General features: G+C 38.1%; 1 protein-coding gene across 1 annotated transcript in view; it reads right to left on the bottom strand.

The window, feature by feature from the left end:
- The window catches only part of MGAT4A (mannosyl (alpha-1,3-)-glycoprotein beta-1,4-N-acetylglucosaminyltransferase, isozyme A), a 103997-nt gene that overhangs the window by 24605 nt on the left and 51928 nt on the right, over positions 1 to 27464 (bottom strand). The window contains exons 5-8 of the mRNA XM_003794342.2: positions 17248 to 17381; positions 7574 to 7620; positions 5504 to 5617; positions 4399 to 4474 (exon numbers count right to left, since the gene is read on the bottom strand). Coding sequence (XP_003794390.1) covers positions 4399 to 4474; positions 5504 to 5617; positions 7574 to 7620; positions 17248 to 17381 — 371 coding nt within the window. The remainder of the gene's footprint in view (positions 1 to 4398; positions 4475 to 5503; positions 5618 to 7573; positions 7621 to 17247; positions 17382 to 27464) is intronic.

Here is a 27464-nt window from a genome sequence, read left to right as displayed (position 1 = left end):
AAAACTGTCAAAAGTCACAAAGAATCCTGAAAGCAGCAAAAGAAAAATGACCCACCTTCGTGGGAGCTCCTATTAGATGATCAGCAGAAATCTGAGAGGCTGGAAGGGAGCCAGGGAGCCACACGATACAGTCAAAGTACTAAAACAGCCCTCCCACCCTACCCCTGCCAACTCAGAATACTATTATCTTGTAAAACTGTCATTCAAAAATGAAAGAGAAATTAAGACTTTCCAAAATAAACAAAAGTTGAGGGAGTTCATCCCCACTAGATCTGCCCTACCTGAAGGGAGTCCTCCAAATTGACATGAAGACATGATACACAGCAAAAAAAAATAATAATAATAAAGAAAAAAGAAAAAATTCATACGAAAATGTCAAAACTACTTTGTAAAGTAAAATATACAGACAAATACAGAATCCTATAGTAAGGTAATGCAAATGTGTGGATCACTATTAAATATGTAGTATAGCTCTCTAGTAAGCCAAAGAAAAGCACACACTGGGGAAAAGAATCCCTAGTCAATAAACGGTGCTGGGAGAATGGTTATATACATGTAAAAGACCAAAACTGGACCTGCACCTCTACATCTAAGACATGAAACAGTAAAAATCCTAGAAGAAAGTATGGGGAAAACTCTTGATAATATTGGCCTAATAAAAGATTTTATGCAGAAGATTCCACTGGCAATTGCAACAACAAAAATAAATGGGTCTTAATTAAGCTAAAAAGCTCCTGCACAGCTAAGGACAAAACTAAACAAACAGACAACCTTCAGAGTAGGAAAAGATAGCTGCAGTTACAAATATGACAAAGGGCTAACAACAATAATAATAATAACCAGAATCTACAGAGAACTCAAATTAATCAAGAAAAAAGAGCAAACAATTCTATCTATCACTGGACAAGAGACATGAACAGATCCTTCTCCAAAGAAGACACAAGAATGGCCAACAAAAACATGAAATAATGCTCACTGTCCCGAATCATCATGGAAATGCAAATCAAAACCACCCTGAGATACCACCCAACCCCAAGGAGAATAGCCCACATCACAAAGTTCCAAAGCTGCAGGTGTTGGCAAGGTTGTGGAGAGAAGGGAACACTTGTACACTGTTGGAGGGGATGGCAGACCAATACAGCCTCTTTGGAAAGAAATACAGAGAATCCTCAAAGAGCTAAAAGTAGCCCTTCCATTTGATCCTGCAATCCCATTACTAGGTATCCACCCAGAAGAAAAAAAATCATCTTATTATAAGGACATTTTAACCAGACTGCAACCTACTGGAGAAAATACTTACAAATCATATACTCAATAAACAGTTATTACCCCAGAATTTATAAGGAACTTCTACAACTGAAAAACAAAAAAATCAAATAACCCAACTGAAAAATGGACAAGGGATTTGAAAAGACATTTCTCCAAAGAAGATAAGCACGTGACAGGATTTCCTTCTTTATTAAGGGTGCAGAATATTCCATGGTCTGTATATACCATTTTTTTTTTGAAGCTATGTGCATACTCACATACAAACACATGGAGTTATGCTCAACATCACTCATCGTAAGAGAAATGAAAATCAAAACCACAAGAAGATACCACCACATCCATTAGGTTGGTCAATATTAAAATATAAGAAAATATAAGGATCTGAGAAATATATAAAAATATAAGGTTCCAGAGAAAGTGGAGCCCTTGTGCACTATGGAAATGAACGTAAAAAATGGCATAGTCACTACAGAAACTAGTAAGGAGATTCCTCAAAAATTATAAATAGAACTATCACATGATCTACCAACCCCTATTTCTAGATATATATCCAAGAGTTGAAAGTGAGATCTTGAGGAGCTATGTGCATACTCATGTTCAAAGTATTACCCACAATAGCCAAGAGCTAGAAGTAACCCAAATGTCCACCCACAGATAAATGGATAAAGGTTAGGAGTTCAAGACCAGCCTAAGCAAGAGGGAGATCTCATTTCTATTAAAAATAGAAAAATTAGCCAGGCATTGTGGTAAGTGCCTACAGTCCCAGCTACTCCAGAGGCTGAGGCAAGAGGATCACTGGAACCTGGTAGTTTGAGGTTGCCATGAGGTAGCCTAAAGCCACGGCACTCTAGCCTGGGGCAACAGAGTGAGACTGTCTCAAAAAGAAAAAAAAAAAAAATACTTAACATGGTAGCAAGTTTTTACCCCAATAAAGAAGAGGGGTATATTAAACAAATTAATAAACATATATCACAAACTGTAAAGAACCATGCCTGCACAGGGTAGGAATGTCCTAAATACAAGTCCACAGCTGCTCCTGTTTCACTATCTTATGGTTCTCCTTACCACTGTCTTTCTTATCCCCACCTTATCCGTAATTTCCTATTTACTCTCCCTTTACTCCACAAAAAAAACATTTAAGTGTCCACTAATTCTCCCTTGGAGAGAGATTTAAAATAAATTTTAAAAGCAGGCTTGGGGCCCATAGCTCAGTGGTTAGGGAGCCAGCCACATACACTGAGGCAGGTGGGTTGGAAACTGACCTGGGCCTGCTAAACAACAATGGCAACTGCAACAACAACAACAACAAAAACAAAAGCAAAACAGCCAGGCGTTACAGTGGGCACCTGGAGTCCTAGCTACTTGGGAGGCTGAGGCAAGAGAATCTCTTAAACCCAAGAATTAGAGGTTGCTGTGAGCTGTGATGCCACGGCACTCTACCAGGGGGAACATAGTGAGATTGTCTCAAAGAAAAAAAAATTTTTTTTGGTAGTGTGAGTGCCATGGCATCATAGCTCACAGCAACCTCAAACTCTTGGGCTTAAGAGATTCCCTGCCTCAGCCTCCCAAGTAATTGGAGGTGCCCACCACAACGCCCAGCTATTTTTTGTTGCAGTTGTCATTGTTGTTTAGCTGGCCCAGGCCGGGCTCGAACCCACCAGCCTTGGTGTACGTGACTGGTGCCCCTACTCACTCAGCTACGGGCGCTGAGCCAAAAAAAAAAAATTGTAAAAGCCATGCAATTAAGTAAGGGAGGTGCTGGCTATGTTAATCAGTTTGATTTAAGCATTCCACATAATATATCAAATCATCACACTGTACTCCATAAATGTATATATAGTTATGATTCAATAAAAAATTAAATTAAAAAAATAAAAATGAAAGCAACACTTTAACACTCTCGATGATGTTTTAACTATAATGTACATATTTTATATATTGGCCCCAGCACGAGACAGCAAGGTTCAACTACCATAAATATGTGGGTTATGTTAAAACAAAATGCTGCTTAGTATTCTGAAATTAAAATAAGACTTTTCTAAGGTGTTTAAAGGAAATATACTGCCTCAATGTAAGATATATGTTTTTACATGCAAAAGTGTTACATGCTGTTATATACAACATTATATTCTGACCGTATTCATTTACATTTCCCACCCTGTGAACCAAGGAAGACTTAATGTACATGTGAGCCCAGCTTTGCTCTGGGTTAAATGTCCAGGGAGACAAAGTCTGTTCTCAGTATCCCCGCCTTCCCTTGGGAGGTCACACTTTTTTCTTCTTTCCTCCTCTCCCTGGGTCCCCCCAACCCCTAGAAGTTTCCCAACCACTTCCCTTCTGATTCAGGGACCCAGAGTCTCTGCATGCAACCTGCATCAAAATATCCTCTTGGGAAAAGAAGCTAATAAACATTTTATACTGAAAAACGATCACGGACAGGCTTAATGTGCTAACTTCTCAAGGGTATTTGTGCTTTGAACAGAGGATAAAGACACTCCTGGGCTAAAGAAATGAAATTCCAAATGTGGAATTTAAGCTTAAGTCATCAAGGAGAATGAAACTTGGAATAAGAGCTTCTTAGATTCCTTAAGTTGTTGCCTACGTGACTAAAGACCTCTACCACCATAGGATTATTCTACTTGTGTACTGCTAGGGCTACACTGCTAAAAACAGAAGTGTTAGGATTAAAAGTCTATTTTATTATCTTCAATATAAATTTAACTGTATTAGGGCCTACAAAAAATTATTTTACCACAAGATCACTAAAAAAAATTATAAGGCAATCTTTCTTTAAAACCTGCCAAATAATGAAATCTTAGTTCTTTTTAACAGGGGAGGGAGGAAGGGAGAGAAAGAAGATGGAAGAGTTGGGAGGGAAGGGAGGTAAGTGAGCTGCACATGTTTGCCCCACTAGGGAGAAAGCTGGTGTCTGTGCTCACCGGAGAAGAAACCTCGGAGCCCACATTCTCAGTTACCATGGAGACCCCTCCGCTCTCGGAGATACAGTTCTAATCTCAGAGATCTAAGAGGGCTTGTGCTATCAAAACTTCCCGTTTTAATGAAAATATACCCTTGATAATACATTTTCTTTAGAAGTGTGAAAAACATTAAAGGAAAAACCGTACTTACCTGAATGTAATATATGCCCTTTTCCTGAGCATACATCATTAGAAAACAATAATCCAGGTTTTGCTTTGTTCTCCATCTGAAACAAACATTTTCACAAAGCAAGTTAGGAATCAAACTCGAATTTAGGAAAACAAGATGAGATATATAAAACTCAAGGATCCGCCTGTCCCATATGTATACATACACACACTTAGGGTAGCGATTCAAAGAAAATGCATTTCCTCTAATGAAGGCTTCATTAAAATATATTCCCAAGAACAAGAACCCTGAAGATATCCTGAGGGGCAGAGGAGCCTAATGTCAAGTAAGTCTGGGAAACACTGTACACACATCCCCTCTCCTAGAGATGTATTAGCATATTAGACACACTAAAATATCCAGCAGCAAAGTCGCTTATTGATAAACAATTGTCTTAATCCAGCATTTTCCAAACTTACTTGACCACAGGCCCTTTTTTCAGTATGAAAAGATAATAGCTCCCAGGGCGTGATACTACTCCACCATGAGACATCTTAATGTCTCATCAACCCAGAGCATCAAAAACTACACAGTCGGGGTCACTGCACTGTGCTTGGGATTGTGTTTTGCAATGGACTGAAATTAATAAATACATACTGAATGCTTTACAAAAAAGAATAACACCATATTAACTTTTAAAATAGCGAGTCCTTTCAGTGAGTTCCCGGTAGCCTGCAGAAGCACAGTGACAAATGCAGAAGAAGAGAAGAGGCCTGAAAAGCCAATTTAAGAAAAATGCAGTGAAATAAGAGCTTATAATAAGTTTTTATCCACACTAACAAAACTTCTCCAGAATATGTCACAAGCTGTACTGAACTTAATGAGACTACCCAGAATAGTGTACCGAATTCAACTCTAAAAAAATTTTTTTTGAGACTGCAATAAGACAGTCATTATTTACATAACTGACAAAGATTACAAAAACGTGCAGCATTGGGCAGGCTGTGAAGAAACACGTATTGTCACACACCATTGAGGGAAGTGTTAAGCGCCAACCCTAAAAGCTTTTCGGCTTCAATAAACAAGAATTCCGCTTACTTGACATTATACTCACAGGGGTGAAGACTGTGAAAGACACCCAGCTCACCTGACTCTTTCTTTAGAATCTCCAAATGTCTCCTTCAGGTTTGTCAAGTCCGGATAATAGCTCTCAGGGGGGGATATTACTTCCACCAGGCCAGAACTGATTTCTTTAGAAAATCTATTATAAGAAAGGTTAGCTCAGTTATTTAAGCCCATGGGATTTTATTTATCTTATTGCTAACCTTTATTGGGCTTAACATAAAACACATCAGTAATCATTTAAAGCAGGATATAAATGCGATGGTCACAGTGTTAAAAGGTGTGGCTCATCACTGATTTTATTTACCAGAAAATATAGGCGTTTCTTTTCTTTTTAAGTAATTCTTTCATAACATTATAAAATGCACTATCCTTACAGCAGCACAGAATTCCTAGGTGAGTGCAGGCATTACTCGCCTAAAATCTATCAGAATTTAAAGAAACAAAACCAAATCAAGGTCTTACAGAAAATAGGGAACTGAAGGAAAATAAACGTTTTTCTTCCATTTTCAGAAAGTTTTAGTTGTGAGTTATAGGTTGCATGTCATTCTAAACTGTGTTTGGGGGGGAGGGATTGAGGGCCAATGTTGTCCCTCCCAAGGACACTTAACAAAGTCTGGAGACATTGCGGTTGTCACCATTGACGGCAATACTACCGGCGTCTAGCGGGCAGATGTCAGCAGAGATGCTGTAAAACATTCTATAATGCACAGGACAGCCCTACAACAAAAAATTATCTGGCCCCAAATCTCAAGGGCTCGGTTTCTCTATGGTTTTTAAATTAGTCTGTACTGACTCAAATGTCATTTCTTTCTCATTTGCATTCTCCCGTCTTTCATTTTTGCAAATCGCCACAAATTCTTGTGCAACTACCTGCCTTTGCACAAAATGTTCCCAGGGCTTAACTGAACTATTTTTCTGGTCTGGGTTTTCTACACATCGAGGAAGATGTGAATCAACAGAATTACTGCACAAGCCCCAAATCCCTGCGCATGGGGTCTACGGCAGCGGTTCTCAACCTGTGGGTCGCCATCCCTTTCTAACCATGAAAATACAACCTGCATATCAGATATTTACATTATGATTCATAACAGTAACAAAATTACAGTTTTGAAGTAGCAACAAAATAATTTTATGGTTGGGGGGACACCACACCATGAGGAACTGTATTAAAGGGTCGCAGCATTAGGAGGCATTAGGAAGGTTGAGAGTCACTGGTCTACGGAAAGGCACAAAAAGGGGGAATGATAATGACTGCTCTGCTCCTTTACTTCAGGAGTTTCTATCAAAATTGTGCTTCTACAGAGCTGCCGAGAAATTTAGCACTCAAGGAAAATCTAACAAATGACAATTTAATCCTGAACTATGCATTTTTTTTTAAAACCTCCAGTTTTAACATTTTGACAGATAAGGAAAGCCGTATTATTTTAAATCCAGAGTTAGCAAATAATTGTTGCTTCTTTTTTGTGTCTTTAAGTAGAAAGTATGTCTTTTAGGGACAAAAGCAGATACAATTCAATGAAAGAAACCTGTATCAAGACAAGTTTTTATGATACCACTATTAAAATTGCTAAGGCAATATTATACAAGGTAACAATACCTGAAATTTACTAAGCTTTCCATCTGTCACCTGCTATGTGCAGGGGCTCATAGCAAACTGGTGACTCAATCTTTGCAGAAGAACAAATTAAGACACAGTTTAGCATTGAGGTCTGAAATTACTACATGAAAATCTGCCTGGATAGCAGAACAATTTCTGCTTGGTAAATACAGTGTGAAAGATTTAAATAATCTCATATGATTATTTGATGCTCTCTTATATTCCTGTAATCAAGATTAGAGACTGTTATTTGATAGTGTTACATACAGATGACATTCGAGTCTTTTCTATAACGAAATATGCCGATTTATCCCATCAGATAACTAAATATACACACATCTACTTTATGACAATGTACAAGATCAGTAAAGGGTGTCTAACTAACAGAAAATGTCAGAGAAGTGAACTATAAAGGAAGGCATTTTTCTTTTAACAAAAAGCCAAGAGATAATAGTAACTAAAATATTTTCATGTTTATGATTAAGAAGGACTTACTCTTTCTCCAGGTTGGCAACAACACCATGCACATAATCAATATCTGTCTGGGAAAGAAAAAGAAATGTACCTACATTCATGTTTTTATATTTTTAATTTAACTTTGAATATTAAATTCAAAATTAAATAAAGGATGAAAACATTCATGGGAAATATTACACTAAAGTTTTTGACAATTCAAGAGATTTGCATTTCTGTGTTGATCTATTATACTTCTTTGGAAATATCCAAAGAATAAATAATTAGTAGCAGTCGTAGTAGTAACAGCTCTTATAGAACACTATAGAAAACAAAGATTTTGTCCACCTGGAATCATAAAACCTAGGTCAACATTTGCCTCTTTGCTACTGGACTGTTTCACATTAAGTTTATGAATTTTGGTTTCCTATTTAAAAAAAAAAAAGTGGGAGAAAATACTTTAGAGATTATGAAATCAAATGATAAATCTATGCAATAAAAAGCTGTGTTCTATATTATTATTATTAAATACTAATAGAGAACCCAAATCAAGAACACTTTAGTAATTCATTATTTATAGTTGGGATGTTTCCAAATAAATATAAACAGTTTCTGTGCTCAGTTTTTCTAGTGAATTGAACATAGACAATTAAAAATAATAAAAACTTAAAAATCTGCTTACTGTATTAATAAGTACTCAATGATACTCAATAGTGCACTAGAACACAGAAATACAAATCTCTTAAATTGTCGAAAACTTTAATGTAAGAAAGTTACATGCTAGAAATAAACACTTATCAGATCTGTGTCCTTTTAAAATTATGAACAAGGGAAAATCCAATACAGTCTATTAATTTTACTTTTTTTCTAAGTCACTTAATGCAAAACACATTTCACAAACATTTATTGAGTAACTACACTAAGTCAGGCTGGAACCACTGCAGTGAATAAGCTAACTCTTGAGTATGGCAGACAAATGTTTAAACAGACATTTCAACCAAGTTGAGACCCAACCCAGCCTGGCGGACAGGGGCATCAGAGGAGGGTGCCTGGAGGAGGGTGGTGCTCAGCAGAGATAACTGGCTTGTTCCAAAGCCCTGGCTCCAAGGGTCTAACAGAGATGAATACCTTTAGCACTTCCCTTCTAAGAGGTAAACTGAGTCTGTCCCTGGCTCTATGGCAAATACCAGGGAATTGGACCAAGGTGAGAATTCCAACTTTGACTCTTACTAACTGGATACGGTTGGAAGAGCTGCTAAACCTCTCTGGTCCTCAGTTCCCTGGTAAAAATGCCTTCTAGGATCACTGCAAGGATTAAGAAAGTGGGGCACAGGCGGTAGACGAAGGCAAATAATTATAACGATTACTTCCCTGGGATGGTGTCCAAATACCATCCTCCTCCTAACCCCACACCGAGTTAGGGCCCTCAGGTCCTTGCCCTCTCAAAGACAGCGGGAAGCCAAAGCGGCAACAGACCCCAGGACACAATAGGCCACCAGTATGGTGCAGGGCTGAGGCCACATTTTCAAGCCAACCAAAGCCCTCCCTATTAATGCCCAACACAGTGACAACTTATGCTAAAAATGCCTGGTATCAGTGATATAAAAATATGATCTATGCCATAAAGACTGCAAAAATGCTTAATACTCAAGGAAAATAAATAAGAAAAGGTATGGTTTAACCCTGGAAATTACAGGTCTATAGAATTATCTTCCCAATAGCAGTTTGTATGATTTATTACCAATACATAAATAAACATCGTATTTTTCAACGTAGCTGTTGAAAAATTATAGGCCAAAATACTACTGATTCACCATATGGCAGTCTAAAATTTAAAATCAGAAATAGAAGCAAGTAACAACTAGACAGATAATGAGCAAGTACACCGAAGACTTGTGACCTATTTGACCTAACAGACACTTAACAGAAAGAACATTGCACTAAGTAACAACAGAAGCCATTCCTCTTAAGCACACATGGAACACTGTCCGGGACAGACCATGCACTAGGCCAGAAACAAGTCTTGATACATTTTAAATGACTGAAGTCACACAAAGTATATTCTCTGACTACACTGAAGTTAAGTGAAAGTGAAGGGAAATCAACAACAGAAGAAAATTTAGGAAATCCTCAAATCAACAAAAATTTAAAAATCGCTTTTCTAAATAACTCACAGGTCAAAGAAGAAGTTACAAAGGGATTGATAAAGTATTTTTATCTGAAATAAAATACACAAAACCTACCAAAATTTATGGGATGCAAATGAAGCAGTACTTCGAAATTTATAGCTTTAAACTGCCTGTGTCAGAAAAAAAGAGAGATCTTCAACCAATAATCTATTCATTCTCCTAAAAAACTTAGACAAAAAAGAGTAAACCAAACTAAAAACAAGCAGAAGAAAGCAAATAATTAAGATGAGAAATGTAATAAAACAGAAAACAGAAGAATGATAAAGTCACTGGGAGTTCTTCCACTTGCCTTGTCAGCCAGCAAAAGCTAAAAAACATAGACGTTCTCGGAGGACGACAATGAGAAAAGCCAAGGAAGCAGGAACCAGGGGCCAGGTGGAAGGGAGCAGAGAGTAAAGACAAAACAAACCCTGCAGAAGGCCTGGCACGATGGCTCACACCTGCAATCCTAGCACTTCGGGAGGCCGAGGCAGGAGGGTCACTTGAGCTCAGGCATTCAAGACCAGCCTAAGCAAGAGCAAGACTCCATCTCCATGAAAAATAAGCCAGGTGTTGTGGCAGACACCTATAGTTCTAGCTACTGAGGAGGTTGAGGCAGGAGGATCGCTTAACCCAGGGGTTTGAGGCTGCTGTGAGCTAGGTTGACACTACAGCACTCTAGCCTGGGCAACAGAGTAAAACTCTGTCTCAGATTAAAAAAACAAAAACAAAAAATTTTTCAGACTTATTGACTCTTTAGTCATGTACATGTATAACCAATAACTGTTTTTCAAAAAGCAAAAAAATATATATATATATATGGCCAATGGTATAAAAAAAATAATACCTTGCTTATTGCTAGTCTTCAATTTAGGGACATCTTCTATTATCTAATGGCTTTTTAATCTCTAGTACGTTCCTCATTTTAGCACTTAAACAAGTATCTGTTCAATGAGTGAAAGAATACTTAGAAGGAAATCGGCACTTTTGCCTTTATTTAAAAATCTGACTAACAGGGAACTATGAGAGCTTGCACTGGTTCAAAGGTGGTTGTAGTCCTCAGGTGCTTCGAGGTAGAAAACTGTTCAAAAGCATTTGAGTAACTGACCCCTGGCTAAAACCACACAAAACTGCCTAACTAGAAAAGGCCAACCCACTTACACGGAGTTCAGGGGGGAATACAGCAGTGGCAGCATTTCCCATTTTCCTTCCTAGAAACCAGCCACAATTATCAATGAGAACCAGACACAATTTTTTTTTAAGTATTAGGAGCCAAAATTCTCAAGCTCAAAAGGATCCAGTTTGATTCCAACAAAAGAAGAATTGCAAGATTAACTGTATTTGCAGGAAACAACCCAACAAAGTCATTATACCCATCCCTCCAAAAACAACATATCTAGAATACTGCTCTGTTTCATCATCCTCCTATAAACCAGAAGCCTAGAGAAAAAACTGACCTGCTTCAATGAAAATCATAAAAAGGAACCAGAACAGCAACTATACAAATTAATATGAAAAAGGGAGACATTCAGCAAAACCTATGAACAAATTATGCACACACAAATCAGTTGAAAAATTATAGCTAAGCATTTCCCCATTAATTTTAAAGGGAAAAAAAAATTAATCGAAGAGTCACCACTAGGAAGCAAAATTCTTATTACACGTTTTTTTGTATGCGTGCTTTTCTTACTTTATTAAATCTTGCTTACATGCTTTAAGAGACAAACAGAGACAAATAGCCTACAGTGAAGAAATCTTAATTTTATAAGAGAGTTAAGAAACCACTAGGATATGTCCAGGTATTATCTTCAGCGAGGCTTCTTATCTTTACTCTGGGACTCCAGGTAATATTTGGCCTCTATAAAATTTATATTACATCTTAAATTAAAAAAATAATAATAAAAATAAATCCACTTAGCATTTGTGTCAAGATGTTTGAAAAGAAATGGAACTAAAAAAGAAGAAATAATAATAATGTTAAAAGCAGACATGAATGAATTAGACAACAAAAAAAATGGAAATAAGTCCAAAGTGGTTTGGGGAATAATAAGTTAAAACATATCAACTACCTAACCAATTAAAAACAGTGAAGGTGGCGCAAATACACACACATGCACAAAGAAATTATGGAGCCACAATGATAAAAGTCTACTTTGCTTGACTCTATATAAAACAAATTTTAAAACCTGGATAATAAGGATAATTTTATAGGAAAATATTTCATCACAATTGGAAGGAAGTGTAAATACCTCTCTCTGTTCTAATATAAAAAATTAACATTAACTCAACTGTACAGAAGAAATGGGTCTATTAAGTATCTCTAAATGGGTACAACTACTGACAGTTGTCCCCTGTGCAGAGATGAATTGTGTGGCTACAGCACAGCACTGGAAGGAAGGCCTTTCAATGTATACAACACGCCACACAGAATTTTTAAACCATGAGGTCATATTATGTACTCAAGAAATTAATTTAAATAAAGAATAAATGTTTCCTAAGGTATGTAAAATATACAACAGAAAACAAACATAAAAACTAAAGATCCCACAGCAATTTGATCATATTCCATCTAGTTATTTAATTTGTCTTCATTTTTAAGTTTATCTGCTTTGCAAATTTCTGACCACAGACCAGCTAATTGGCCTTGTAAAACCAAAGAACCTAAGGAAGGCATAGTAAAGGCTCTTCAGTAAGGGCGCTCTTACTGCAAGACACAAAAGGAGAAAGCTGAACAAAATGCAAAACTTTTCATACCGTACACTAAACGTTCTATTTGGGAAATTCTCTGAAGTTAGTTTTTCAGAGACTAACTATAAGCGCTATTCCAACATGATGAATCAGTTATTACATTATAAAATCTTAACTCAAATCTTATAGTTTAAGAAGTTAAAAATTAAACAGGTCTTTGGAATGTTTCTAGGCAACCTGCAGAAACAATGTGAATAAACAGGATGATATGAAAGACATCCTATCTGAAGTTCTCTTCCCAATCCTCAGCAATCTTTATGGTTATCACTGACATCATCTAATTACTAATGTTCAGGCAGTATTCTGCCTGAAACCCACCTCAAAAACTCATTTCATCTCTTCCAAGTCACTTATAATAGCATTTAGCTATCTACCCCACATACATATCCACTACCTGTTCTTTCTAGTGGCAATTATATAGAACTCAGGATTTTTTTAACAAGATACAACCTGGGAGCCAGGCATGGTGGCTCACACCTGTAAACCTAGCACTGTGGGAGGCCGAGGCAGGTGGATTGCCTGAGCTCACAAGTTCAAGACCAGCCAGAGTGAGAACTTGTCCCTAAAAATAGCTGGGCGTTGTGGCAGACCCCTGTAGTCCCAGCTACTCAGGAGGCTGAGGCAAGACAACCACTTGAGCCCAAGAGTTTGAGGTTGCTGTGAGCTGTGAGGCCACAGCATTCTACCAAGGGTGACAAAGTGAGACTCTGTCTCAAAAAAAAAAAAGATTCAACCTGTATCCGTCAAGATCTGAGTCACAACCAACAAAAACGGACTCTGGCAAACAGTCAGAAAAATGATTTACTGAAAGATAACTGGATAGAACCCACAGAACCCCCAGTTAGGCTGAGGAACGAGGCTAGAAGGTGCAGAAAGAAAGCTATACCATAGCCAAAAATCACAGAAAGCTTCCCCACACCACAGCCTCACCCTGCATGCCCCGGTCCCTGCGGCCCCTGGAAAGACCACCACCACCACCACTGCCACCCTCTATAATCAAAATGACTGTCCATAGCCCCGGATCCCTGATATTTTCTTATCTTTTGTTACTGGCACATAGAAATATAAATGGAGCCTACATCCTACCACCTTGCTAAATTCCCCTGTTATTTCTAATAATCTTTGTTCATTCTTTAGATTTTCTGTGTCATCTGAAAATACTGAAGCACTATTCAAAGTCCAAGAAGAGAATATCCAAGAAGCTGGGCCCAGGTCACGTGTCTGAATAGACAGAGCTAATATGTGCCTTCTTAGTGTCCATAGCGGGAGGGAGGTGCTTCCTCCCACCAAGATTTCTAGAATGGGGAATTCCCCAAATATAAGAGTGAAGCAGAAACAGTATTTTTTTCTTTGCCAGAGTCCAGAGTACATCCTAGAGAAATATTTTGCCAGAAATGATCATAAGGATAGGAATAATATAAATAATATGACATAATAAGAAATATTACATATTAAGGTCATAAAATTTACAAAAATGATACAAGGCATACAGATAACAAAAGATCATTAGAATACAAAAACATATTTAAACTTTAAGTTCAAATAAACACAAGAATGATACAATCTTAGAATTTGAACACCACACTTAGATCACACCATAGCTCCTTCTGAACAACTAGAGTTCATTCCTCTCAACCTGTTCTGAAATTCCTGAGTCAGTGAATTTCCAAATAATTCATCAACAGTCAACTGTCCAAAAATTTGCATGTTTTGTGAATGTCTCATCAAATATGCCCAATGAACCACTACAGATGAAGTGGCCAGAGGGGAAAAGAACAACAACTACAGATAATAATGAGTTCCTCCCTTTCAAGAAAACAAAGAATACAAAGAACAAACAGAAAGTCACAAAGGAAAGAAAAAGCTCCAGGCCTTGACTGTCTCCACGTATTCTTCTGCAGTTCCTTTTCATTCTTAACTTTCTTCTCACAGATTAAAATGAACCAGAGATAATTCAGGCCTTCACAAAGATTCCTGATGTATTTAAAAATATTTGCAAAGATGTATTTATTTCTGCCTGTTTACTCTAGATTAATTTCAAATGGAAAGGAGATGATTTCACAAAAGGGATTAAACTGGGACTTGAAGGATGAATGGGAAAGAAGAAGGAAGAGGCAAGCTTTCAGACGAACACAGCTGGAACCACAAACACACACAAGGCCCACACAATGAACTGGGCGTGGAATGGCAGCAGCAAGGGCCTGTTAATACTTATCGTAAAGAAGCTTTAACAGAGAGGCCTGGAAGAGAAGCACTTTGGAAAGGCCAAGATTAATTTAATTATGGACAGAAAAGTCAAATAATGTTATCGTGTAAGCAGATAGCAACGTGGGCTCATTAAGAGAAAGATCTAGAACTACCTGCACGTGGACCTTGGTCAAAGCCACAGAACATGCACTTGTTTCTAGCATTAAATGGGCCCCAGCCTACCAGAACACTTAGGTAAAAACTGCCAACCAAGGTAGAATTAAATACAGTGATTAATAATTTTAAATTGCCCAAAAGGCGATTTAATGCACCTTGAATTAATTTTTCTATTCAGAACACACTTTCTTGATCGATGTTCTATGTAGATGTATATACAAACACTGCAATCCAAGAAAGGATTCTTCAGAGATGGGAATGCTGCTGACATCTGCACCCCATTTTCTGTTTATAACACCTCCCCATGTGCACGCTCACTGTGCCTCAGCAATCCGCAACAGTGCTCAAAAGGGTCAACAACATTTTTCTCATTATAGAGATAAAGAAACATGGCTAGGCATGGTGGCTCCTGCCCGTAATTCTAGACTTTAGGAGGCGGAGGAGGGAGGATCACTTGAGACTAGGAGTTCAAGACAAGCCTGGGCAACATAGCAAGACTCTGTCTCTGGGGAAGAAAAAAAATTAGCTGGACATGATGGTGCACGTCTTTAGTTCCAGCTACTCAGGAGGACAAGGTGGGAGCATCGCTTAAGCCCGGGAATTTGAGGCTGCAATGAGCTATGATCATGCCACTGTACTTCAGCCTGGGCAAGAGTGAGACCTTGTCTAGAGAGACAGAGAGAGAAAACTCAACCCACTCAAGTGGCAGTAAGTGGCATAATCCAGCCCTAACATAGGTCCTCTGACTCCAAACTCAGTGTTATCACATCTTAGTTACCAGATGAAAGGCTCTAGCAAGAGGGTCTTGAATCCTTATGAATACTAATCTCTGACTACAGACTGAACACTATTTGTACAAGGATAGTTTTAAGGCTTTATTCTGATTAGGAATCAATATATGCTCACTGTAAATAAATTTTAAGTTATAAAAATAATTACAAATACAAATGGCCAAGAAACACATATACCAATGTTTAATACCATCCAGTAAAAGAACACAAATTAAACAAAAGCAAGGTATTGTTTTTTAGCAATCAAACTGGCAGAAAAACTCAAAGATTAATAGCACCTGTGGGAACAGAGCAACACGCTCTATCACGGACTATTGGGAGAGGAGTAAACTGACTTAACTTCTGAAGGGCACTTTGGCCATGTGTGAACATTTTAATGAATATGGACTCTGACCCAGCAATTCCACAGTTAGGAATTAATACCAAGTCAGCAACTACACAAGCACATAGCAATTTATTTACAGAAATGCTCTCCTCATATGTTGAAATGAACTAGAGATTGGGTGGCGCCTGTGGCTCAAGGAGTAGGGCGCCAGCCCATATACTGGAAGTGGCAGGTTCAAACCAGAACCCGGTCAAAAAACTGCAAAAAAAAAAAAAAGAAAGAAAAAGAAATGAACTAGAGATTATTCATGCCTTTATAAAAATTCCCTGTTTATTTGAAAATGTTTGCAAAAGATATAGTCTATGGCTAATAACAGCAAACGCTCAGAAACAGACTAATCGTCTACCAATCAGAAATTAAATATTTTAAAACTGTACAATGGAATATTTTGTAGCCATAATAAATGATACTTTGATATCCTTCTTCGCACAGAAAAATGTCCCACAATATTAAAATAGGTATAGAATGATCTCATTTACATATAAGTAGAGAAATGGTAGGGAACATTACTTAAGCTGTATTTTGAAATAGTAATAATTATGTCTGCATACAGAAATAACAGGTAATTCTTCATTATACATTTATGTAATTGTTTTGAACAGTATGCATGTATTTACTTTTTTTATGTAGGAAATAATTAAGACTGTTTTCATTTACAAAAAGGTCAGGAACTCAATTTATCGACTAGATTATATCCCCTTTCCCATTCTGAAATTCCATGTGCTAGTTAAGGAAATATTGATTCCAGGGGTTTTGTTCCTCATGGTTTAAGAAAAACTTGCTCAAATTTTATTCTTTCCCTAGATCTTTTGAGGAGACTGCAATACAAGGAATGTAATATTTCTCATTCACAAGATTTCTCGGGAGTGCAGAGAAGGGGAGGAGAGCACAAAGATCTGATAAAACCCCAGCGGAGGCCAACCTTTTTTTAGGTTTCAGGACTCCCAAAAACACCAGTGGAAATGTCCAAATTTAGGTCTTAGAGCTAGAAATGGGGACACATTCCTAAAGATCTATGTGTATAATCTCATCCTGTTGGCAACAACAAAGATGACTATTCCTGGTTTGTAACAGCAGGAGAGAAGTTAAGGAAAACATAACAAGCTAAACGTTCATTAAACTATCAGATGGAATACATTACCTAAGCTTTACTCATCACAGGTTTTAAAATTGCTTATAGAAGCATATTTAAATATTCAACATGGTTTTGACTCTTACAGATGATACACAGTAAAAACATAACAACAATTAAATAATTACCTCTCCTATGAAGACTACTATAACACAGTCCATCTTCTCTTCAGGATACAGGTTATCGATAAGGGAATGAAGAGTTTCTATGAGGTATGATCTAACTTCTCTCTTCACTGTGGGAATTCCCATTACTATTGAAACTGAAAACAAAATAATATAGCAATTATGTAAAAATAGGTTAGAAGGACAATATAAACACTACCACTCCAAAAATGTTATACCCTCTCAAACTGATAGGAATAAGTGAGAGGTAAACTATGCTAAGTTTCAGAAAGAAAAATAATCAAAGACTGTAACTATAATGATTCTTCTTGTCCATGGCTTCCCCATAAAAAAAGTGAAAGAACTGATTAAAATGAAAGACGCTAAACCTCACAGTAAAGAATGGCTATAAAGCACAAGCAGCGAATTTTATTATACAACTAAAACTTAGAAACACTTAACACACCTTAAAAATTAATGTCTTACATACCAACTTCAACTATACAGTGTATTGAGAAGAGTACGGAAATCGCTTTTGTAGCTTTTTTTTGCCTTTAGCTTGCATAATCTCAGTCTAACCATGAAGAAATCCAAACTGGGGTGACACTACACAAAATAACCAGCAAGCATCAGGGGCACGAAAGACAAGGACTAGGGAACCACCCCAGGTTACAAAAGACCGGGAAAGCATGACAATTAAATGAAGTCTGGGATCCTAAGTTGGATTCTGAAACAGAAAACGAGTAACAATGAAACAAATGATGGAATCTGAGTTAAGAGTGAAGGTTAGTTAACAGTATAGTATCAATTTTAATTTCCCAGTTTTGAACACTGGCTATGGTTATGTAGGATAAGGTATTTAGGAACACTGCATAAAGGCATATGAAAACTTCACGTACTATTTGCAAAACTTTTGTTAATTACAGTCAATTCCACCATAGAGCTTGTATGAATGCAAATTGTTCCTACATGATTAATATATAATTCATATTCTGCCCAATGTGGGCACAATGTGAAGTGCACATTTGCTTATGTGCAGTTTCTCTTCTGAGACATTCAACAGCTGAAACAACTGACAGTTGCATCTAACCATGTAGAAATACACAAAGGCACACACCTCGAACATCCACCAGCTGCTACAGTTCACCAGCGGCTGCAGCCTTACCCATCCACACCAAGGGTTGCAACTTCCCAGCGGTTTTCAGAGAACCCACCTTAAACCACTGCACAGTAACTTAAAAGCTGCACCCTTCTGCAGCCCACTTCAACAAAACATCGAGTCTTTTGCAACAAAGAATGCCAATTTATGTATTTTTAATCATTTAGTTTGCATAAAATTGTGCTACTGTTATTATTAGGTTTTACTCTTTTTTATATATAATTTACAAAGTTTTTGAGTGTTGTGACCCTAACCTCATTTTCCCCATTTCACTGCACAATTTTGCATACTGCATTGATTTTTAGGGACACATATTGTGTTATAGATCTTACTATCTTTTAAAGCAAGTTTTTAAAAATTACAAGTTGGCCAAGCACAGTGGTTCACATCTACAATCCTAGCACTCTGGGAGGCCAAGGCAGGTGGATTGCTTGAGCTCAAGAGTTCAAGACCAGCCTGAGCAAGAGGAAGAACCTATCTCTACTAAAAAGCAGAAAAACTAGCCAAGCATTGTGGCAGGTTCCTGTAGTCCCAGCTAACTGGGAGGCTGAGGCAAGAGGATCACTCATGCCCAGAAGTTTGAGGTTGCTGTGAGCTATGATGCCACGGCACTCTACCCAGGCCTACAGAGTCAGATTCTGTCCAAATAAATAAATAAATAAAAATTACACATTAAAATCTTAGTGTTCTAAGTGATATATAGCAGTAGAGAAATATTTTGCAAATGTTAAAAAAAATTAGTCTTAATTACATAATAATGTATTGGAGATGAACATTTAAAATTCATAAAATCTTAAAACTAGAAGAAAGCAAAAGGCTCAGCTAGTTTACCACCATGATCTTGCAGGTAAGAATACTAAAGTACAAAGGGTTTAAAGAACTGTTCCAAAATTTCATGTCACATCTTTTTCATTTTAGAGATGAACAGTTGTCAAGGACTCAAAAAGAGATTTGCTCTATTTGTTCTGCATATATTTATTAAAAGGCTATTAAAAGAAACTGTCCTTACAGATTGAGGAAGAGATACAAGGTAAGAACTAGATTATTAGTGCAGGCTTAGAACAGGCTTAGCTGGCTCGGCGCCTGTGGCTCAAGTGGCTAAGGCGCCAGCCACATACACCTAAGGTGGCGGGTTTGAATCCCCAGCCCGGGCCCGCCAAACAACAATGATGGCTGCAACCAAAAAATGGCCAGGCGTTGTGGCGGGCACCTGTAGTCCCAGCTACTTGGGAAGCTGAGGCAGGAGACTCGCTTGAGCCCAGGAGTTGGAGGCTGCTGTGAGCGTGATGCCATGGCACTCTACCCAGGGGGACAGCTTGATGTTCTGTCTCAAAAAAAAAAAAGAACAGGCTTAGCTAAAATAGTTATAATAATCACCCTCTGTCCCCTCATTGCTTGATAAGTCACTGTTTCCTCCTTTGCTTCTCTTTAATTGCTACTCTAGAGGGCACAGCTGGTAGCTGTAAAGATTCTTAACTTTTTTGCATAGAAAATATCACCTGTTCAGAACCTACGGGTAGTTTTTGAGATGTCTTCCAGGTCCTGCATTCCAGCAGATTAACTGACTCACCCAAATCAAGAAACTGACTCAACTTGTTTTAGACTGCCTACCCAAGTAACTGCATTCCAGTGAACTGTTTGATCCACCTAGACAGAGGCCCATACCAAAGGACTGATGGTTCCACCTGAAACCAGCCAATCAGCAAACCCTGAATACCTACCCCTCTGCCCAGCAATTGTCTTTAAAAATCCTGTCCCCTCCCCAGGCAGGTATGGTAGCTCATACCTGTAATCCTACTGTTTAGGGGGGCCAAAGCAGGTGGATTGCTTGAGCTCAGGAGTTCAAGACTAGCCTGAGCAAGAGTGGGACACCATTCCTACTAAAAACAGAAAAACTAGCCAGGTGCCTGTAGTCCCAGGTCCCAGTCCTTAAGAGGATCGCTTAAGTCCAAGAATTTAAGCTTGCTGTGAGCTATGATGCCAAGGCACTCTATCCAGGGCAACAGAGTGAGACTCTGTTTAAAAAAAAAAAATCATGTCTGTCCAATTCTCGGGAAAGTAGATTTGTGAAATTTCTCCCATCTCCCCACTTAGTGCTAAGCAGAATAAATCCTTTCTCTGCTGTAAACCCTGCTGTCTCCAGATACTGGCCTTCTCTTGGGCAGCAGGCAGATGAACCTAGCTGGAGGGGCAACAGAAACACAAGACATTATTCCAGGTGTTACGCATACAGTGGTGAACAACACAAAGTCCCTGCCCTCATGGAATTTACATTCTAGGAGGGGGGAAAACATAAATAACACATTCGTAGAGGATACCATGTACTATACAAGAGTAATGAACGGGAGGGGAGGCAGTGGGGCTTTACAGACGGTGTGGTCACGGAAGACCTTTCTGATAGCAACTGAGCTGGTAACTGAAGATGAGAAAGAGCTGCAGAAGAACATCCCGAAAGAGGAAACAGCAAGGCCCTAAAGACAGAGAGGTCTTGACAGAGTCAAGAAACACCAAGAATGGAGTGTACCTAAAGCAGAAATTCAGAGAATTAGTCAGGGGTCAGACTGCATAAGACACATTTCACTTTAATTCAGAGTGCAAGGGAAAGCCCTTGTAAGGTCCTAGGTAGGATAGTGGCACTATCCAATTTATGATTTCAAGAGATTACCAAATTTTGTGGAGAGTACAACCATTCTGGAGAGATCAATTAGGAAATTACTTTGAATTAAGGCACTTGAAGAGACGGAGATGAGTGGATGGACTGGGGATTTAGTTGGGAGAGTCTCCCCAGCGGGGCTTCAGAGTGGAAGAAGGGAAGAACCAAGGACTTGAGTAAACCAGGGGGTATCTCTTACTTAAAAAGACACAGTGGGGGTGGTGCCTGTGGCTCAAGGAATAGGGCGCTGGCCCCATATGCCTGAGGTGGCGGGTTCAAACCTAGCCCTGGCCAAAAACTGCAAAAAGAAAAAAAAAAAAAAAAAAGAACGTATTAAAAAAAAAGAAAGAAAGAAAGACAGACACAGTTGAAGGGCAAGGGCTCCATGCTGCCAAAGAGAAAAGACAAACTAAAGCATTCCGCATTGTAGTTCTGGTGTTCAGCCCACAGATTACATGCGCTGCTGAGAGTGCACGTAGTTAAAAGAAGATGGTCAGTGAGGACGGGCCCACACAACACAGCGGGTCTGGTCAGTTGAGGTCCTACGTGACCTTCACCTCATATTTTCCATTCTTGTTATTTTCTAAATTTAGCTTCAACCTGAAGATATATCTCTTGAGTAGTTTAAGGTGATTGAATTAGGGGATTAACGTTTGAAGTAGAAATGTAATTGGTCATGGGTTATGCTGATTATTGCTTATTATTGTTTAAGATAAGGGTTAATACAGTTTTTGCTTTGAATGTTTGTGTATAAGTCTGTGCTTTTGGAAAAGAAAGGGCAGAATAGATTTAAGGGACTATTCTCGCTGTCCTCCAGATTTGCTAGGTCTTCTGTCATTCATGTTTACTTGGACTCTTCCCCATCTCTGTGGCTGCAATGACAGGTGGTTGAGCCCCTTTTGGTTCAGCAACATTTCTGGCAACCATGAAGGGACAGTGCAGGCTTCTCTGGTAAGTCTGTTATTTGCTGGAGAAAGTCCCCACCGATTGCCTGGACAGGTAGGCCCAAAAACATGGTATCTAAGCACTGGTTGCAGCGCTACCAAAAATCTTTTCTTGGGGCCTCTGAGTACCTGCGCCTGCCACCACCTTCACTTATTATTAAAGGTCCACTTGCTTTATTCTGGTTGCATGCTGAAAACTTGAGTTCTCATCAGCTCTGGTTTTGTTCTTGAGAAATTTGGTGTTTCGATATATGGTCTATAGTATGGGAGCTCAGGCCTCTATCTGTAAAAGCAGTCCTTTGGGGTAGATTCTGCTGAATATGGGTCTCAATATGGGTGCCCACCAATGACTGAGAAGGAAATGAAGTTTCATTCAAACTAGATTCTGGAGAGAAATGAGAAAGAAGTGGATCCTTGCATTATTATAATCATGTTACATTATTTAAAGCAACAAGTGTTATTAAAATATTTGGGGTTTTTTTCCCCTTGGTAGGATTTATGAGTTTAAAAGCAGTAATTAAAACTATATTTTAATCCCTGGTCTATTATATATCTAATTTACAGGGTATAAAAATGGTTAACAGAAAAATAACTTAAAATGATAACCCTGGGTAAGCTGCTAAGATAAATAAATTAGATAATTAAAAGATTAATACTCTGATTAAAAAAAAATTTTAAAGCCATAAAATATAAATCCTTCTCCTGTCTGTCTATATATGTCATGTGTCTGTGTTATTTCACTACCAAATTATACAAGGAGCTCTAATTAATTGGCTTTTTAAAATTAAAAAAAAAAAAAGTAAGCCCTTAAATCAAACATTTTATCAGGAAAACCGTAAAGAACTTAGATGCCTTTTTGTTCACATGAATAATTTTTAAAATTATTATTAAACTCCAGATGTCTTAAAGTCTTAAAATTGCTGCTTCTGTAATATTTATCAATTTTGCTGGATTTGACCGTGGACTTATATTCTTAGTTTCTGAGCCTCTGAGCCTCTGAGTCTGCATAAATGGCCATGTTCCTCAATGCCTCGTAATAGCAGCTATAAGGCACAATCTAGCCCACACGGCCTCTTCTTCCCTGCCCTGCATTGCTCCCGGCTATTCCTGGAGAAATTTGATTCTCTCATCCTCCTGGATTCTGTCTTGAACTCTGCTTTATCCTTTGTAGCCTTTTTTTTTTTTTAAAAGACAGATTCTCACTATGTCGCCCTCAGTAGTGTACTATGGTGTCACAGCTCATAGCAACCTCAAACTCTTGGGCTTAAGCAATTCTCTTGCCTCAGCCCTCCAAGTAGCTTGGGACTACAGGCACCTGCCACAATGCCCTGCTATTTTTTTTTTTTTAATTGCAGTCATCATTGTTGTTTAGTTGGCCCCGGGCAGGTGCAAACCTGCCAGCCTTGGTGTATGTGGCTGGTGCTGTAACCACTGTGCTACAGGCACTGAGCCTTTCGTAGCCATCTTTGATGCCACATGGCCATGTGAGATTTAGGAGAATCAGGAAAGACATTAGGGATACTGTCTATGTTTTGGTTTCAAAATTTTCAGTAACTTAGGCTGAGGGAGGTAGATTGCCTGAGCTCATGGGTTTGAGACCACCCTGAGCAAGAGCAAGACCTCATCTCTAAAAATAGCCAGGCATTGTGGTGGGCACCTGTAGTCCCAGCTACTCAGGAGGCTGAGGCAAAACAATCACTTGAGCCAAAGAGTTTGAAGTTGCTGTGAGGTATGATGCCATGGCCCTCTACCAAGGGCAACAAAGTGAGAGACTCTGTCTGGAAAAAAAAAAAAAAAAAAAATTCAATAACTTAAAATCATAAAAGTCTTGCTATGTGAAGTTAAAGATAATTATAAAATGTCTGAGTCATTTGTAAGATATAATACTTCAGCTAGCTATCCTGGGTATTGTGGTTGTTTGGGAAACTGAGTCTTCTATCAAATAGTAACATTATTTTACTTTTGAAATCTTATAATGATTATCTTGGCTGAGTGAATGACTAACTTTATAGTACACTGTGATCCTGTTTTAAATTCAGAAGACCTTTTACTCTTCAGTTTTCACTAAAATTGGAGTTACTAAAATAAGAATTCTAGTCAATACATGTAATTCTATCGTGTATATAAAGTATACCAAAGAACAGATGTTTTAAAAATAAAAATTATAAAAGAAGCACAAAATGTGTTCTTGTTGAATATATACGAGGTAATTTTGTCTAATTTAGAAGTTATTTAAAGGTTGATGCAAAATACAGGTTTGGAAGGCAAATGAAAACAAGATGGAAATTTACCAGTGAGCAAGAAAGATGTGGAAAGGCCATGAATATGAAAAGTGTTTTTGGTGAGAAAGGTTAAACCCTAACAAAAATAGTATCATTTAAGAAAGGATCTTGTGTGGTAAACTTTTATCCTGAAATAGAATGATTGGTTATTTAAGAAAAGGGAAAGTGAGGACAAAATAACAGAAGCTTTTCAGCATGCTTGGAGACTGTGTATGCAGGTTGCCTGAACCTGTAAGAGGGAATTTATGAAGGAATTTGCATGGGATCCAGTTGGCTATAATTTATGAAATTTGGTTAAAACAACAGATTTTTCTTGAAATATTAATTCACTCTCAATGAAATCACATGAACTATTTCCCTTAAAGTTAAAAATCATACTACAGAAGTGTTTTTAAACCTATTCAGTAACTAGCCTGAAAGAAGCAAAGATTTTATGCCTTACCAAGATAATCCCTATACTGTCTTTATCCGGGTTTTGGCCAACTAGAAAAAACTCAACATTAAAAGTATTAAGGTTTATACCCATAGAACTTCCTTTACTGTTTTCAGAACCTTTTGACTTGTGATCCTATTTGAATAAATGTTTTAAGCCTTTGATATCTGACAAACATTCCAAAATCAAGATATTAAATTCAGTCTTTTTGACCTCAAACTAGCTTTTTTTGTTTAATTTTAGGTTAATGTGAGGGTACAAACAACTACCTAACAATACTTGCATTTGTTAGGTAGAGTCCCTCTTGTGGTTGTGCCCCACACCCAAGAGGTTTGCCACATACCCTTACGTTGTGCCCATTAAGTGGGGGGCACACCAATCCCCACCCCTCCCCCTTCTCTTTACCCCCAACTTGAATTGAACTGAGTTTTTCTCTTATGTGCAGAAGTCAAGAAAATCTTTTTCTATCCTTTGAAGTATTTCTAGCTTATGACAATGCATGTACTTGTAAACAAAATTTGAAATATTTATTTTTCTCTCTATTCAATTTCTCCAGAATTTGAAACCCATTTGTAAGTATTCCTAATTTATGGCAATACAGTTATTTGCATAAATTCAATAAGAATTTGTTTTCTTCTATAGGACACAATGAAAAACACTGGTTATTTCACCAAGACTTTGACTGGCATGGCTATTTTCAGAGATGTCCAGATGGTATTAAGGAATTAAGGTTGACTTTATAATGCCAATAAAAAATGCACTGGAAAAACGGGCCAGATACCTTATCAATAATGTCTCCTGATCTGTGGTGAGTAAAGAATGTCACATTCTGACAAATCCAGAAACCCAAAGTTGCTTTGGGACTTCAAGAAAAGAGGAATTTACTCGACGCATATGAGTATCTCATGGGACAGATGAATCCCTGGCTTGACTCAAGAGTTTTCAAGTCTAACCTGAGATTCCTTATAAAAGTTCCAGCATGTACTTGCTTTGGCAGCACATATACTAAATATTTCCAGCAAAGTAAATTTTAAAAGAAACACCTATACGGCTAATAACTATTCTTTTTTTACCCCAGTCATAAGACAGGATTTTATTAAACAGAAAAGAATACAAAAGGAATAAAAAAGTACCAGAGCTTCTGGCAAAGGGGAAGACCCAAGTCAGAAGTCTCCCCTCTAATAATTATTCTTACTATACTTTATACAAATAATCAAACCAAGTACACTGAAAGTAAAGTTCATTTTGGCAAGTGAATTAATCATACTATGATTTGTCTTTAATAAAATGTAAAAATAGAAAGAAAAAATATGATTTAAAAATGAAAAACTATGATCCACCTGTTACAGATTTAGCCTTGTCAGCAATGCCAGGGCATGGGATAAGACACAGCTGTTTAACTAATCTGTTCACAGGACTAAGAGGCTGACCAAAAGATACGGAATTACATACAGTACTCAGATTTGCTCCAGATTGTTTTTTTTTTCCTGCTCCTTAGTCCTAAACCATCATATTGGATATTAATATGTAAAATCCTTTAGTTTCAAATTGAGGACTGAAAGAAATTAAAAATATTTACCCCAAAATACATTTCTTTGGCATTATTTGTGGATGGCTGCCCCAGAAGTAACATTGCAAAAGCTTGCTAGGAATACGAGTCCCCATCTATAGACTATATGCCAAAAGAAATGTGATTAGAAATTTATCTCCAACTCTAAGCCTAATGGGGAAGAAACTGCAAAAGCCTTAGAGCTCAACAAAGATTGCTCCACTTGGTAGTCCAGGTAACTGGCATTGCCGGATTTCCTGGTGGCTACTCTGAAAGAAATCTGTGCAGTACTGAATACTATCTGATCTGTCCACATAGATAACCTCAGGAGAAATTGAAACCTGAATAGAAAAATTTCCTAATAAGCAGTGTTGCTACAACAGGGCCCCATACCAAAGATTTTTTTAGGACTATTCACTTGCATTGCCCAGATCTTTAGATCAACAGGGGCTCTTAAAGCTAGGTATTAATCTGCCTTAAACTTACTTAACAACCATGCTAAGGCTGTGAATAAGAATACTAATGTGGGCAGCACCTGTGGCTCAGTGAGTAGGGTGCTGGCCCCATATACCAAGCGTGGCAGGTTCAAACCCAGCCCTGGCCGAACTGTAACAAAAAAATGGCCAGGCGTTGTGGCGGGCGCCTGTAGTCCCAGCTACTTGGGAGGCTGAAGCAGGAGAATCACTTAGGCCCAGGAGTGGAGATTGCTGTGAGCTGTGTGATGCCACAGCACTCTACCAAGGGCAATAAGGTGAGACTGTCTCTTAAAAAAAAAAAAAGAATACTAATGTTGTCATCATGTAAACCTTGGACTTGAAACCCAGCACTACTGTTTAAGAGAAGAGTTAAGTAGTTGTAGATATTTGCAGGTGACTACCAAGTGGTTCCATTCTCTTACCCTGGGCACGAGTTTGACTTTGTCCATGTCCTGGCCTGAAGAAGCCATACTGCTAATCACTCCTTTTACCTTCTCATTTGCCCACATCTCGGGATTATAGTTTGGTAAAAGCCCAAGGGGAAACTGAAGTCACCCTTACAAACTGATGAAGGGGAACAAGGTGAGAACTAGAGGAAGGACCCCCAGAACTATGCAAAGGAGCATGCTTAGCTGAAGACAGGAGTCAGCCATGGTCCCTTCCTTTGCCTGATAATAATCACTGTTGCCTCTGCTGTTTGCTTCTTTACCCTAGAGTGGATTCTGAGATATCTTCCAGGTCCAGC

Source organism: Otolemur garnettii, unplaced genomic scaffold (genome assembly GCF_000181295.1).
Source record: "Otolemur garnettii isolate 467f Iridium unplaced genomic scaffold, OtoGar3 scaffold00079, whole genome shotgun sequence".
Lineage (NCBI taxonomy): Eukaryota > Metazoa > Chordata > Mammalia > Primates > Galagidae > Otolemur > Otolemur garnettii.
This window is presented reverse-complemented; position numbering and strand designations above follow the sequence as displayed.